Genomic DNA, 13,013 nt, shown 5'->3' with positions numbered 1-13,013 from the left:
GCATCTATAAGAATATAAAAATAACTGTTTTTGATATCAAAAACAACAAAGGGATCCAAATTAGATTAACGTACATCATCTATTCCTTTATTTTTCATGAGACAAATAGACCTATTTGTGCACCTGTGCACAAATCAACATTGTAAAGATTCTTGACATGGGTTAATGAATGAAAAATCTAATCAGAGTTTAAAACCATCCACCTTATTGTATTTTTGAATATATACACAAAACCCATTTCTTGGTAAATATTGTGCAACAATAGTATTTAGAAACACAAATCAACTAAAAAATTTGTAAAAATATAGACCACTTTAAAAAATATTTCTACGTTATCCTTTACAATCCACCCCTTCAAATTTACATGCCGCAATTTGTACAATTTGTGACGAAATTACCAACTTCTTTCCCACACAATTCAACACTTTGACCCCTTCAACACCTTTATTAATCCTAATCAGAGCTCCACATTCGACATTATTGAGCTCGGTGTTGTTCGCATTTACAAAAACTGAGCCACATTTGGTACCCTGCACTGTGCAATTGGTCGCATTAATTACAATTCCCCACCCACCCCCAATCCCATAATTTATGCAAGACACGTCCTCCACCACGTTGAGAGTACCTGACCCCTCCAGTAAAACACCCTTGGCCAAGTTACAACTCCTCAAGACGTTATGGGAACCGTCGACGCGGATTCCACACTCATACGTGTCGCCATACACGTTTGACACGACATTGTGATCAGATCCTGGTCCAATATGGATTCCCCATTGGCCAACAATGTCAAGTTTCACTCCGTCAATCACGTTGCGACATCCTTTAACTAGCACGCCTTGTCCAGGCCAGGAAATTGTGACGTTTTCCACTCTGTTATCATCACCTTGCAAAACAATGAGCCCTCCCGCGTTGACGTCCACATTTTTTAACGTGTTTTTACATCCGTCTAATAATACACGGATTGTATCACCAAATTCGGAAATGGTGATGTCACAAAAAACACAGTCATTCCCAATGACTCGGACGTCATTAGATCTCAGTTTGGTTTTTGTCTTGCCAGCACCAACAATCTTAATCGTCAACATCAAATATTAAAAACACAACAATCAAATGAACATATGTACATGTTTTTCACCTTAATTACCTTAATGTTATTTAATTTGAAGTGAAAGTCGATCACATAAACGCCTTCGACCAAGATAATTGTTGACCCGGAAGTAGCAAATTTTAAGCACAATTTGAGATCTGACTCCGTCTTTGCAACCATTTCCTGTCTCGGTAGAGTAATGTTTTCCCAGATTGTCGTAATATTTTCCGTCTCCTTCAAACTGGTCAACCTATCTTCCGGCTTCCGCTTGGTTAAACGGATGATGACGTCCTTCACAGAATCGCCCAGAAGGATGTGAGACTTTACGAGATCTTCTTCCCCATCGTAAACTACGCGGTCGAAAATTCCACACTTTTTATCCGGCCCGAGTAGCGCGACCACTTCCCAAATAACGAGACCCAAGGAGAATAAATCAGCCTGATAAGAATATTTTCCACTGCGAACTTCCGGCGCAGAGTAGTATCGAGTTCCAACATTACTCGTTAATGAACTGGGCTCATCATCTCTTAGTTTTCGGGATAATCCGAAATCTCCGATTTTGACGGGAAGCTGGTACCCTGCTCCTCTGGAAAACATTACATTTGCGGGTTTCAGGTCGCGATGAATTATTTGGTTGTCGTGGAGGAATTTCAGACCGGATATTAAATTGAGAACGATCGTGACCTGGGTCATTTGGGTGATTATGGAGTCAATTCGAGTATCCGGTTCGGCAAGCCAATCTCTCAAGTTTTTTCCGCAGATTTCCATTTGGATGCAGGTCCACTCGAGGGGTTGAAGTTGATTCAACTTTTCTTCATAAAGGACACGCACCATGGGAGATGAGATTTGCATGATGCCTTGAATCTGAGATGGTGTCAGTTCCTTCTTGACAACGAAATTTAGCATTTTTATCACGTTGGGGTGTTCTCTCAGGCCGATGGTAATTTTGCATTCGCGATGAGTCTGTTCCTCATCCTGGGTGGAGGTTGGATGCATGAATTTTATGGCAGTGACCGTTCTATCGATATCGATGGCTTGGATAACGACACCGAAGGCCCCATGACCGAGGGAAGAATGATACTCGGCGATGCTGTCGAGAAAGTCGGGATTATTTCTGTGCGTGATGGACATGGTGATGCACTTTTTGCACTTATTGACTGAGTTATTGGCTGAAATGTTGGGAAATTGATGTGGTGATTATACGCGGAAATATTCATTGATGGCTTGGCTTATCAGCATGTGAACTGGAAGATAAACGTTACGTAGGTTATCCCTGTGAATTGCGTGTGTGATCTGCATTTTATAACTACTATTGTTTCTGGCACTCTACATACATAAATGCATACATTAAACGTTTATTTGTCCAGTGTTATACAAATACCAAGTCCTGAGAAATGATTATCTTATCCATGTGTGTCAAATAATGTAAATTTTGAAGAGTTGAAAATTTAATCATTTAGAAACATGTAGCCTATTGAAAATTATTTTTTTGATAGCACAATTTATTACAGTACATCTTCGATCTATGATTATTCCGTTCTACATATTCATTCGTCTTTTCAATTAAGCACATTTATAAAAATTTTGTTGATAAGTGTACTTACAACTATTTTCTCATACGTGGCGGTGGAACGTCGTCGTGTGCCTACATAAAAAATATCATATTAATGGTAAATATGTTAACTGATTGAATATAATTCGAATAAATAAATCCATGTGGCAAAATAATCACATGTATACTTAATTATTTATCAATATTGGGTTATGTAACATGTCACATAATATTATTATTTTGTATGTTCGAATAGTTTTTGGGCTGGACTTCACCATTAACTTCACTGTGTCAAAAAGTTGTGCCCCTACAAAAATTAGGTATCAGTTTACTTAAAACCATAACAAAATAATTACATACTCATTTTATTAATACGCTCGAATGCATGTATTTGCGGATCTGTACATATTAGGCGTATCTTCACGCAATGTAAATATATGCATGTGACATGTCACGGATTAATTTTGTTCCTACTAATTAAACGAGATCAACATTGGGCTAGCAGTACATACTTGATTATTATTTTCTTTCGCTATCTACAGTATTTAAATACATTACATATTTATTTATGTGCATGCTATCAATGCACTCCAATCTAACTAATCATAAGAATTTACAGATGTGCTATATTTGACAGGTTAACAAAATTAGGATAAAGTTGTACAACGTTCTCGGTAAATTGTGCACTCCTTTAACAATGTATACATTTTAACAATCCAGTTACACATCTCAAGTTTTCCTCCATCTGAATCAGGAAACTAATTGCTTATCATTGGTCATTACTTTAGTGTTACCGGGTTATCAGTTATCATCCCATCGGTATGTCCAGTTATTGACTGCTCACACATATTTGTAAATGTCCCAATTGACCCAAAACAACCAGATTTGTTTTATTTTCCTTATCAGTGTTCATGGGGCTTACAATTCTTCTTCTGACTTTCTTGGTTTGGTCGAAGAAACGGCTGGAACAATGGGCATACCCAATTTCCAATAAAAACCCAATGCCGGAAATTAACAACCCAAAAATCAAACTATAAAATGGAATTATAACATTTTCTAGATTGAACGGCTTAAGTGCACCCAGCGACGTGATGGAGTCCTCAAACTCTTTCAATGCCAAGTACAACTCCGACCCTTTATCCGACTTTTCCACCTTCGCCTTCCCCAGAATCTTGAAGTGAAAGTACGCTTCATCCGTCCACTGTGATTGTAATAAATCAATCAATACTTACTCTTAAATATTATTATTGTAACCAAAATTCAACTGTCACCTTATTATGCAGCCCGGTCGAAAAAATAAATCCTGTAATAGGAGTCATTGAGTCCACAAGGATGGAATCCTTGACGAAAGCCACACTCATCGGAACCAGCATTGCAATATCATTCGACGGAATTAGTGGGTCCAGTCTCGTATTTATCGTCATTGTTCCAAGCGATGCCGTCAATATGATTTTCCGCCACCCAACGCATATCGTTTTCTTGTGGAGGAAAGCTTGCTTGGCGCAATCATCACTGTCCGGATTATAAATCAGCCTCCTCGTCACAGCCTTAATTGTTGGATTATCATTGAGCTGAAAGAATTTCACCTCCGGGACGCCCACATTGTTGAGAATGATGCAATAGTCTGGGTCTGCAGCTAACTCGGCGAACGTTCTCGGTACTGGTGGAATCGTCGGAACGCTGAGAAACGAGGCCAGATTGCATCTATACCCCGTCCCCGTGACAATCGTCATGACCAACCATAACCCCACGATGAAGCGCACGCTTATCGGCACCTTTGATAAGGCTTGCTCTAACGCTACCAAGTACGGGACACAGATCGCATGGTAGGCCGCGTCTCTCCAAGTCAAATCATTTTTCTTCCATGGTTTCGGCACGAGGAGGCAAAATACCGTGAGAATGATGGCAACATAAACAACAATCACGCTGATCCACACCTCCCTCTGATACGGGAGGAGGAAGCTTTCCGAGTTGGATTCCATTTTAGCCCTTCCCGCGAAAAACATCAAGTGTGCGTGGTCAATGGTGGAAGCATATTCGACAAAGTCCAATAAGCCGTAAATTTGTCCGAGATAAATGGAGTTGGTATAACCCCTCTCCGTGTAGAAAAGATCCCCCGTCTGCCCGACCCAAGTTCCATTGGCAAGTTTCGCCGCATACACTTTTCCGGGTGGAGCGTCCAGGTCAAAGGTAAAATTAAATCTGCGCGAGGCTTCGACAAAGATGCGATAGTTTGACCCGTCGTGTTGCAACCCTTGAGGAGATTTGTCGTCCGAAATGCGATACAGCCAGGTGGGGAGGAGACTGCCGGTTATTTTGAGGTGGCGTCCTCTCAAATTTCGCCCCATGAGTGGTCCTACTTTTATAATGTTGGAAAAGTCCTGGACATCATGAATTGAAACTTTGACCATTTCTCCGGAAGGGTTGTAGATTACGGGGTCGAGTAGAAGCTCAGTCGTCATACCGTGCTTCGGGATGGTCAGCCCAACTTTGTCTTTGAGACCTTTGATAACTTCGGAATGAAACAAATTGGACAGTGAAGGTTCTTTTCCAACGAAAATGAAACGGTCCCGCCTCCGATTCCCGTTAATTTTGATAAACTCTTCCAATTCTAAAGGTGTTTTGAGTATGGCGAGGAAAATGAAGGAGTACAAATCGGTGTGGATTTTTCTTACATCTTTGCCAAAGTCTCCAATGATCAAGGGAAGGAATACATTCTCAGGTCGTTCCAAATTTGGGAGCATATCTTCCAAATGATTTTCATCCAACGGAAATCCTCCCGTGGCTCTCCGCACGTTTGGATGGAATGTGTATCCATTGTAAAACCAAATTGTTTTTGGGTGAAAGTTGTGCAGTGAGACTTGATTCTGGACGAGGTGTGAAATCATTGCAACTATTTTTTCTTTGTGTGGGGGTGGATTATGAGATGATCCCTTCCTTGAGAGGATGGAGATCGTAAGTAGTAAAATTATTATGGAATACATGCGAGAGAAAGAATGTTACGCAGAGATTAGGTGAAAGTTGACGAGGTTGTGGAGAACGCAGGGTTGGTTGGCCTTCTTATATGCATGGTAAAAAAATCTTGCGTCACAATTCATGACTGAAAAAGTGTTGCATGCCGAAGGACAAACGTCATGATCAATTATTAACGACTTAATTACCGTCAAATTGACTGATGATGATGAACACAGTTGGCCACAGACTTTCACCGTGGCAATTTTTATTACCGCATGAAAGGTTCCAAGAATGTATCGGGTAATTTAATTATCGGTATAAAAACTTTCATGAAGACTATTTTTATTGCATGAATTTTGCAGGAAGAAAAGTTACTGAAAGCTTTCACCCATTCCGTTTTTCATTAAATGAAAAATGAAACCTGTGAATAAAATTACCAATTTTATTCATGAGTTTCATCTATTGGAAATTACAGATAGATGAACTCAGAAAATCTATGATGGGTAAATAAAATAACTGGCATTAAGCGTTTGTCGCTAATGCAACCCTGGAATTTGAGATTTAAAATGTTATCCCCTGTAGATATTTAGATTACGTTTACTTCTAATAAAATAATTGTCATATGTAAATACTTCTCTTTATTCAAGTGTATGCCCCACTTTATCGCTAATCCTAAGTAAGTCCAATCACAATGCAATGCTCCTCTTATATTGACCTGACAAATACATACATGAATACGCATTGGAATAACATAATTTATATTTGTCAAATTATGAGGTCTTTGATACAGTTACAATCGCTAGCTACGTATTTAGACATTTCTATGGCGTTTAATGCATAAAATCATATGTCTAAAATCTCGATATCGTTTTGGATAATTAGTTATTGTGAGACTAGTGCTAAATCTACTGTCGTTATTCGTGGTCAAGAATTACTCTTGAAGGTGTGTATCCAGCTTTTGTTTGAGCCAAGATTTCGTAAATTATTTACAAGCCAGAGCCTAGTCGATTTAGTCGTCTCGAAAACATTATTCATAGGTCTCGTTGATTTTAATGCATGAAAGCTTTCATCAAAGCAAAAAAATAATTGCCTCTATAAAATCTTTCACACCCGTAATTAAAATACCACGATAAAAGCTTTCATATATGTAATTAAAACTTCCCGGATAACAGCATCTACTTGTATCACAGTCATAATGCGTACTGATATCTTTAGACATTTCATTTATAATTTTCAAGCTATTTATATATTTTCGTTTTAGTAATAAAACTCCTGAAATTAAAGGCAACTAAAGCCAAACTAATCAGTTATGGGTGTTCCATCAAGGTATAGGTGCATTAAGGAAATTGTGTATAATAATTCCCCTGAGACCATTCCCCCAAGACTGAAATTATTGACGGACATATTTCAAGTGAAAGGACAATAATGACATATTTAACAGGGCCTTCTTTTTTTATCTCAGTGAGAAATAGGGGAGAATATGGGACAAAGAAACCAGGCTGCGAGTGGACAAAGTCTAAAAACAAAATGCAATTTGATGATTATTGTCTAGTTAACTATTCAATACAACTGAATATCAAATTGACGTGAGACTGGAATGAGTTGATTCAGTATTTCCTTCGTCTCATGTAGTTTCACAAAAATAAGCAAGTAAATCGACTTTTTCTGGACATTCGTCAAGCGTCACTTTCGACGGCTATATAAAACCCAGGAAAAAGCTCGCATAGAACTCGGTGAACTCAGGCTGATTTACCTAATATACATAAATAACAAAGAAGGGTTCTTTTAATTTGTTACAAACCTTGGTTAAATTGTTTGAAATATGTGGGTACTAAATTGCTACATAAATTTAAATATAGGATTTATATATTTATACATAGTGTATTCTTTAATTCCAATGGCTTTTGCCCAGTCGCGACAGTTAAAAAGCACGTTTAACTTAATAAATAAATTGAAGAAAAAGCCAAATTCAGATCAGGTCAAAAAATGCGATTTAATTCAACATAATTGGGGTTTGTTGCTTGGATCTGTCGATGTCAAACGGAGATGAAACTAGCCTCACGTTGTCTGGCTACCCATCTTACATGCATATTATTTAAGTAATCAGTCAATCTAAATTCTATTATTGACCAGCTAAATTTATTTCGGAAAATATTTTATATGCAAGCGTATTTCATACTACCCTGCCCTGTGTCCATCCCAGACTTCTTTCGGTCCAAGGTTTTGTTCTAAAGAGTATTTGTTCTGTGCCTGCATATGAGGAGCAGTTACCAGACCAGAGGAATTTTAATATGTATTCACCCATCAGCTATGAAAGCCACGTGTTGAGGTACTTTTCCCATATTGAATACCAAAGCTGCCAAGTTTTCAAAGAGTAACAAAATTGTCATCGCTGTTAATTTTGATTTCGAAGGTTTGCCTTCTTGGTTCAAAGGGGTTAAACGATTGTTTAATCGTTTAATCCAGTGTCAGGTTTGCAGTTCGTCAGTTTCTGACAATCCGAAAAACGACAAAAAATGGCTGGCTTTGTAATATTCTACATAGTGTTTTTTGCAAGGGAACACCTCTTCGTTTCGAATATCTACATACATTGGAATATCAGTATATGTATGTACATAAATTTACACAAATTTACTCCTAGGTACACGTGCCGCAATAAACTCTAATGGTTTTTTACATAATTTTAGAGTCTGACGAAATGAGGTTTCACAACTTTCGCAAACTATTTATACATTTATACCTAAAAGATAAGCAAGAAATTGTCTAGGATTATCGTGGTAAAGCAACCATAATTATGTAGTTCTTACTCATTTACGTATGCTCTATATATAATTATGTATATGTACCTATGCAAGTAGGTACACAACTGGATTAAGGAGGATATATGAACATATTTCTTTTCTAAGTATTTAGATGGAACTTGATCCCAAGATGGTTTTACAAGATTACCAAGAAACCAGCACGTTGCTGTTGTGTAATTAAGCAATAAATTTGCTCCAGTGACGATCATTGCAAAGTGATTGCAGTGTAATTCTCCAACAAATTCACATAGATAAATCATAGATCGTGTGAAACTATTACATCCGGCGAAACACATTTTTAGTTACAAGTACGAAAATGTGTTCCAATATTTGTGCTCCACCTTTTTTGGGTAACACATGTTGAAGTTGAAGAAGTCCACAAGCATTCATTTGATTTTTAACCTTTTAAGAAAATACAATACCCACGCGAAAATTCAAACTTGTAAAATGTTGACCATAACGGTTTCTATAAATTTGGATTCGTTCTCGGACGATTTGTGTCCAGAAGTTAAACAAGCAATTTCAAACAGTGGGGTGAAAAGGATCGAGAAAAAAATTAAGGTTCTCGCCCAAACCACTTGCAAGTAACTAAATTATTTTTGAAAACAATAGGTCATGAGCATTTTTTTTTTATTTCGACAAAACACATCTGATTTTTCCTTCAAGCCGCACAAATTTGACATCGGATTCTCCCGACCTTTTACAATTTATAACTGAATTGGAGAGCTGGTTGCTGGACTATTTTGATTCCTTTGTAACTCCAGAGCAAATTCAACCCGTTGTTGAAGAAGCTGTGACGAAAATGCTCTACACCAGCCCTACCAAATCTGTTGGATCGACGAAATTCAAAATTTTATGCTATGCCTACGCAACAGCGAAAATCATAAAGCTTTGTTTCAGTGACTCGGTTGAAAGAATTGGTCGCAAGGGAGACGCCAAAGCAGAATTCTTTGACATGGCCAACAAATCCTTCGCTGATCTGGTCGACGTGAAAAACCTTGAAGAACAAGGTATTCGATGATAAAAAAATCCAAGAATTCCATGAAATTTATTTACTTATTTATAATTTCTTAACTCTAAAGACTTGAAGAACTTGTTGAAGAAGGTGCTCAACATGGAAATTGTGCATGAGCAATCGACCGAATTTTTACGCGTTTCTGCGAATTCATGCCTCGAAATTTTTGACATGGTTAAAGAAACTGATCGTGACATTACTCTAAAAAAAGCTGGGTCAATAATCTTGGCTCTCAGTGGGATTCAAACAGTTGACAAGGATTTTACAGATACATCGTTCCGTGGACTTGTAAATATGTACATAATTGGTAGATAAACTGAATATATTTTGCTAATTTATGTTGAATTTGTGTATGCATTTTCAGAAATCTGGCCTCATACTGCACATGACAATTGTTTCCTTGTTAGATGATCTGCACATTTCAGAATGGTTTGAGGAGGACTCGAATTTAGCTGAATGGAACGAAATTGCCAATAAAATCGCAGAAATTATGAACCTCAGGTTATTCCCTTTGCAGAATGATATCATTCTTGGCAACAATGATTCAGCAATTTTGCAAAAAGTTGCGAAAGGAACAACCTTAGAAAAGGCGTTGGATGAAGAAATTGAAAATTTGAAGTATGAGAAATACTTATGAAACAATTACCTAGTTTTCATGTAAGCCCAATATTTCATAAATTACAATGTTTTGCAGGCACCGTCTTACAGATTATGGCAGACAGTACAAAATTCTTGCAGAAAAATATGAGCGAGGAAACGATGCCTTGTTGAAATATATGGAGTACGTGGATTCCTGGTTGTACGGAAACTTGAAATTGTTTAATATTTTACCAAGATATGGCATGAAAAATCAGGTCAAAATTGTAAATAATTTGTAAATATAGCTTTATTAAATTTTTTAAATTCTGGTGCAGTGCACCAGAATTTAAGCAGCACATTATAAAAGTATTTAATTTGTATTGCATGAAAAACATTGGACTTGTTTTGGAGTGAATAAATATCTTGAAAAATACATATATACTCATGTATATATATTATATACATCTGAATGTATACACTCGTATGTTGATTGTGTATGAGTCACTTCGAATTTGACATACATACCTATGTGCATAAGTTTATCAAATGAATCCGTGTAAAAGTACTTTTTTATATATTAATATTATTACATGTTATGAAGTATGAAATTATTAGTCGGAAAGTGTAGAACGTGTGAATTTATTTATTTTAATCTCTTAAATTTATTGTGAGAAAATCATGGACGAGAAAACAAGTATGTACCCGATAACTTACGAAACCAAGTTCTCCGTAGTCTGACGTTAAATGATAATTTTTAATTCTTCTTCAGAATACCTATTTACATAATAAAATATATAATTGCATTTTCAATCCTCATACATGTACATATGTATGATTTCTCATATTTTGTAAGCATGTGTATAATCACTGAAGTATTTAGTTGCGTTCTGATGAGTTAATCTTATTAAGATTTGCATTTGAGCGAATATGAAGCTGATCTTTTTGTTAGAATTTCCATGAAATGGGATTGAAGTACAGATAGTCTTATTCTTGCTTTCCTCAAAGAATGAATACCAGTCGTATGGCCAAAATGACTGCCAAGTTCACCAAGTTCACACTTCAGTTCGACCCCAACATTTTGTCACGGGTAACAAACGGAAGTGATGCCGTACTCCCAAAATGTGCAACTCTGTCCTTCTACCCAGTTAAGGTAATTATCTAGTTTTTAATGGGGACATTTAATTGTTTAAGGTTATTCGGGTAGCTTTTCAAATCCAACTACTTTTTGTCCATCTTAATTTTTAAAGAACTGCAATTCTCAGATTAAATGCTATTTTAATAATTGTTAGACTTGCATTAAAAACCTAACTGATTTCAGCATGATTTATTCAGTAAGATTTCTAACCGAAATATCTAATCTATGCCACCCTTTTTGTCATGCTATCATATTTCGCAGTATGAGAGAAGCATTGCTGAAATCGAAAGCCCAGCCTATGAAGAAGTAAAGGCATCCTTGGATAAGTGGCTCACCTTGATGTTCTCCAAAATCATACCAACTTCCAAATTGAAACACCAAGTGGTCGAAAGTCTCGAGTTCACTGCCTGGTTTTACCCATTGGATGCCCTCTCTGGCCCCAAATTTTGGTGGATCCTCCGCTACGTGACCGTCGCCTTGATGACTGACGACTACTTTGATGATTCGGACGATGACAAAAAGTCCACCCGGCCTTCGCTCGACCTTTTGTTACTGACCGTGAAGGGAAAAGAAGACACTGGAGATTTCAGCATATCAACCTTGCTTTCCAATCCACGCTTTTTGCCATCCTGCGAGCCATGATGACACTTAAAAAAGAAGCTCTGGCGTCCTTTAGCTCATCCGAGGAAGCATTCACTTACGCGGTCGACATGCATTCGACCTATTTTTGCGCCGAGAAGGTGCCAAAGGCTGCCCTTAATATGGTATCTCTCGACGCCCTGCGACACTGGCGAACCGAATGCGTCACAATGGACGCCGTATTTTCTGCCATATTGCTCATTGAGGGTGTCACCCTGCCAACAGAGCTGATCAGACATCCACTCTATGTACGATACCATTACTTGCTGAAACGACTAGCGGCCATTACCAACGACCTTTTCGGATCGGAAAAGGAGATTTGCAGAGGGGAGATATCGGGCGTCGTGTTGCTCAGGCTGGAACAGGGGGCGTCACTCGTGGATGTCATCGCTGAAGAGGAAAAACTTTTTGAGGAGACGAGGAATGAATTTTCCCTTCTGAGAGAGTTGCTCATTAAAGAATTTTCTGAGGAGGATGAATCCGACGTTGTGATTAAATTGTTGGATATTGTTGATTCAATTATCTATGGACAAATGATATTGTTTGCTCACTGTGAAAGGTATGGAGGAGTAAAGGAGAGGTTCACTGTGGAGAAGGCTATACATTAACCATTTGTGAAATGTTGATGACTTTTATTGGCTTTATTTTTAAATGTTTTATTTCTGATTGTACAATTACAAGCTTGAATGAAAATAAATTTGCATGCAGTTTTGTCACAAACTCATTTGACCACATTTGTAAAATTATAAATTTTTGTTCTTTAAAGATGCGTTGTTAACGTCACTAAAGCAATGCAATCAAGTATATGTAGATAGATAAATATGTAAGTACTTAAATACATAAATAAATATATACCTATACACTCCTGTCAAATTAAAGTGTTATCATTGCAAATGTGAAGAACGATATCGTCAACCAAATAATAGATATTTCATCACCCCTGATATGTATAATTGGTGATACATAAACCTATGGAACATGATGTGGAATTACCAAATCCTCGTGCATTTTTTTAATTGTAAATTTGTATGAAATATGTACATACAGTATTTATGTATAGCTCTCTTAATACATACTTACTTGCTCTGCATTATCGACACTTTATTAACTACACGTGCAAAATTATGCATGATTGGCTGCTTGACCCACAGAAAACTGAGGATGAGTGAACAATAAGTCGTGTGCAAACCCCAAAGTAATCTCAAATTATTGATTGATTCGACATTATCAAAGAATGTTGAGCGATATTT

The 13,013-nt window shown here is 37.3% G+C and overlaps 4 protein-coding genes and 1 long non-coding RNA gene across 10 annotated transcripts; 3 read left to right on the top strand and 2 right to left on the bottom strand.

Moving 5' to 3' along the window:
• Nucleotides 1-65: 65 nt before the first annotated feature.
• LOC110861127 lies at nt 66-2,250 on the bottom strand. Its single transcript, XM_022110270.2, has 2 exons — nt 1,145-2,250; nt 66-1,070 (listed from the first exon to the last, which is right to left on the bottom strand). Exons 1-2 carry the CDS (start codon nt 2,216-2,218, stop codon nt 333-335), a joined length of 1,812 nt encoding a protein of 603 aa, XP_021965962.1. The 5' UTR covers nt 2,219-2,250; the 3' UTR covers nt 66-332.
• A 366-nt stretch (nt 2,251-2,616) lies between these two features.
• LOC118436440 lies at nt 2,617-4,057 on the top strand. Its single transcript, XR_004835450.1, has 4 exons — nt 2,617-2,757; nt 2,896-2,959; nt 3,700-3,848; nt 3,923-4,057. It is a non-coding gene; the product is annotated as an uncharacterized LOC118436440 (long non-coding RNA).
• LOC118436422 lies at nt 3,450-5,551 on the bottom strand. Its single transcript, XM_035854528.1, has 2 exons — nt 3,911-5,551; nt 3,450-3,840 (listed from the first exon to the last, which is right to left on the bottom strand). Exons 1-2 carry the CDS (start codon nt 5,525-5,527, stop codon nt 3,469-3,471), a joined length of 1,989 nt encoding a protein of 662 aa, XP_035710421.1. The 5' UTR covers nt 5,528-5,551; the 3' UTR covers nt 3,450-3,468.
• On the top strand, nt 5,486-10,453 carry LOC110841608. 5 transcript variants are annotated; one of them, XM_035854551.1, is made up of 7 exons: nt 5,486-8,201; nt 8,282-8,371; nt 8,453-8,979; nt 9,062-9,405; nt 9,478-9,698; nt 9,775-10,028; nt 10,105-10,453. In XM_035854551.1, the coding sequence occupies exons 3-7, from the start codon at nt 8,753-8,755 to the stop codon at nt 10,286-10,288; spliced, it is 1,230 nt and encodes a 409-aa protein (XP_035710444.1). In that variant the 5' UTR covers nt 5,486-8,201; nt 8,282-8,371; nt 8,453-8,752; the 3' UTR covers nt 10,289-10,453. The 5 variants fall into 5 exon arrangements, with proteins under 5 accessions (XP_035710444.1, XP_035710438.1, XP_035710434.1 ...); XM_035854545.1 differs by having other exon boundaries at nt 5,486-7,923; nt 8,008-8,979; XM_035854541.1 differs by having other exon boundaries at nt 8,282-8,979.
• Nucleotides 10,454-10,882: 429 nt separating this feature from the next.
• On the top strand, nt 10,883-12,487 carry LOC118434140. 2 transcript variants are annotated; one of them, XM_035846948.1, is made up of 2 exons: nt 10,883-11,139; nt 11,386-12,487. In XM_035846948.1, the coding sequence occupies exons 1-2, from the start codon at nt 10,996-10,998 to the stop codon at nt 11,764-11,766; spliced, it is 525 nt and encodes a 174-aa protein (XP_035702841.1). In that variant the 5' UTR covers nt 10,883-10,995; the 3' UTR covers nt 11,767-12,487. The 2 variants fall into 2 exon arrangements, with proteins under 2 accessions (XP_035702841.1, XP_035702840.1); XM_035846947.1 differs by having other exon boundaries at nt 10,892-11,139.
• The last annotated feature ends 526 nt before the right edge of the window (nt 12,488-13,013 follow it).

This window comes from Folsomia candida, unplaced genomic scaffold (assembly GCF_002217175.1).
Source record: "Folsomia candida strain VU population unplaced genomic scaffold, ASM221717v1 Fcan01_Sc001, whole genome shotgun sequence".
NCBI classification, from domain to species: Eukaryota; Metazoa; Arthropoda; class Collembola; order Entomobryomorpha; family Isotomidae; genus Folsomia; species Folsomia candida.
Note: the sequence above shows the minus strand (reverse complement) of the source record. Positions and strands in the feature narration are given on the sequence as shown.

What these genes read in the sequence shown, in the direction of transcription:
- LOC110861127 (XM_022110270.2), bottom strand. Translation starts at nt 2,218, where the DNA reads ATGTCCATCACGCACAGAAATAATCCCGACTTTCTCGACAGCATCGCC. An exon ending in TCAAATTAAATAACATTAAG is followed by an intron (nt 1,071 to 1,144) that starts GTAATTAAGGTG and finishes TTGACGATTAAG; the next exon opens with ATTGTTGGTGCTGGCAAGAC.
- LOC118436422 (XM_035854528.1), bottom strand. Translation starts at nt 5,527, where the DNA reads ATGATTTCACACCTCGTCCAGAATCAAGTCTCACTGCACAACTTTCAC. An exon ending in CGACCGGGCTGCATAATAAG is followed by an intron (nt 3,841 to 3,910) that starts GTGACAGTTGAA and finishes TTACAATCACAG; the next exon opens with TGGACGGATGAAGCGTACTT.
- LOC110841608 (XM_035854545.1), top strand. Translation starts at nt 8,753, where the DNA reads ATGTTGAAGTTGAAGAAGTCCACAAGCATTCATTTGATTTTTAACCTT. An exon ending in GAAAAACCTTGAAGAACAAG is followed by an intron (nt 9,406 to 9,477) that starts GTATTCGATGAT and finishes TTAACTCTAAAG; the next exon opens with ACTTGAAGAACTTGTTGAAG. An exon ending in ATACATCGTTCCGTGGACTT is followed by an intron (nt 9,699 to 9,774) that starts GTAAATATGTAC and finishes ATGCATTTTCAG; the next exon opens with AAATCTGGCCTCATACTGCA.
- LOC118434140 (XM_035846947.1), top strand. Translation starts at nt 11,763, where the DNA reads ATGATGACACTTAAAAAAGAAGCTCTGGCGTCCTTTAGCTCATCCGAG.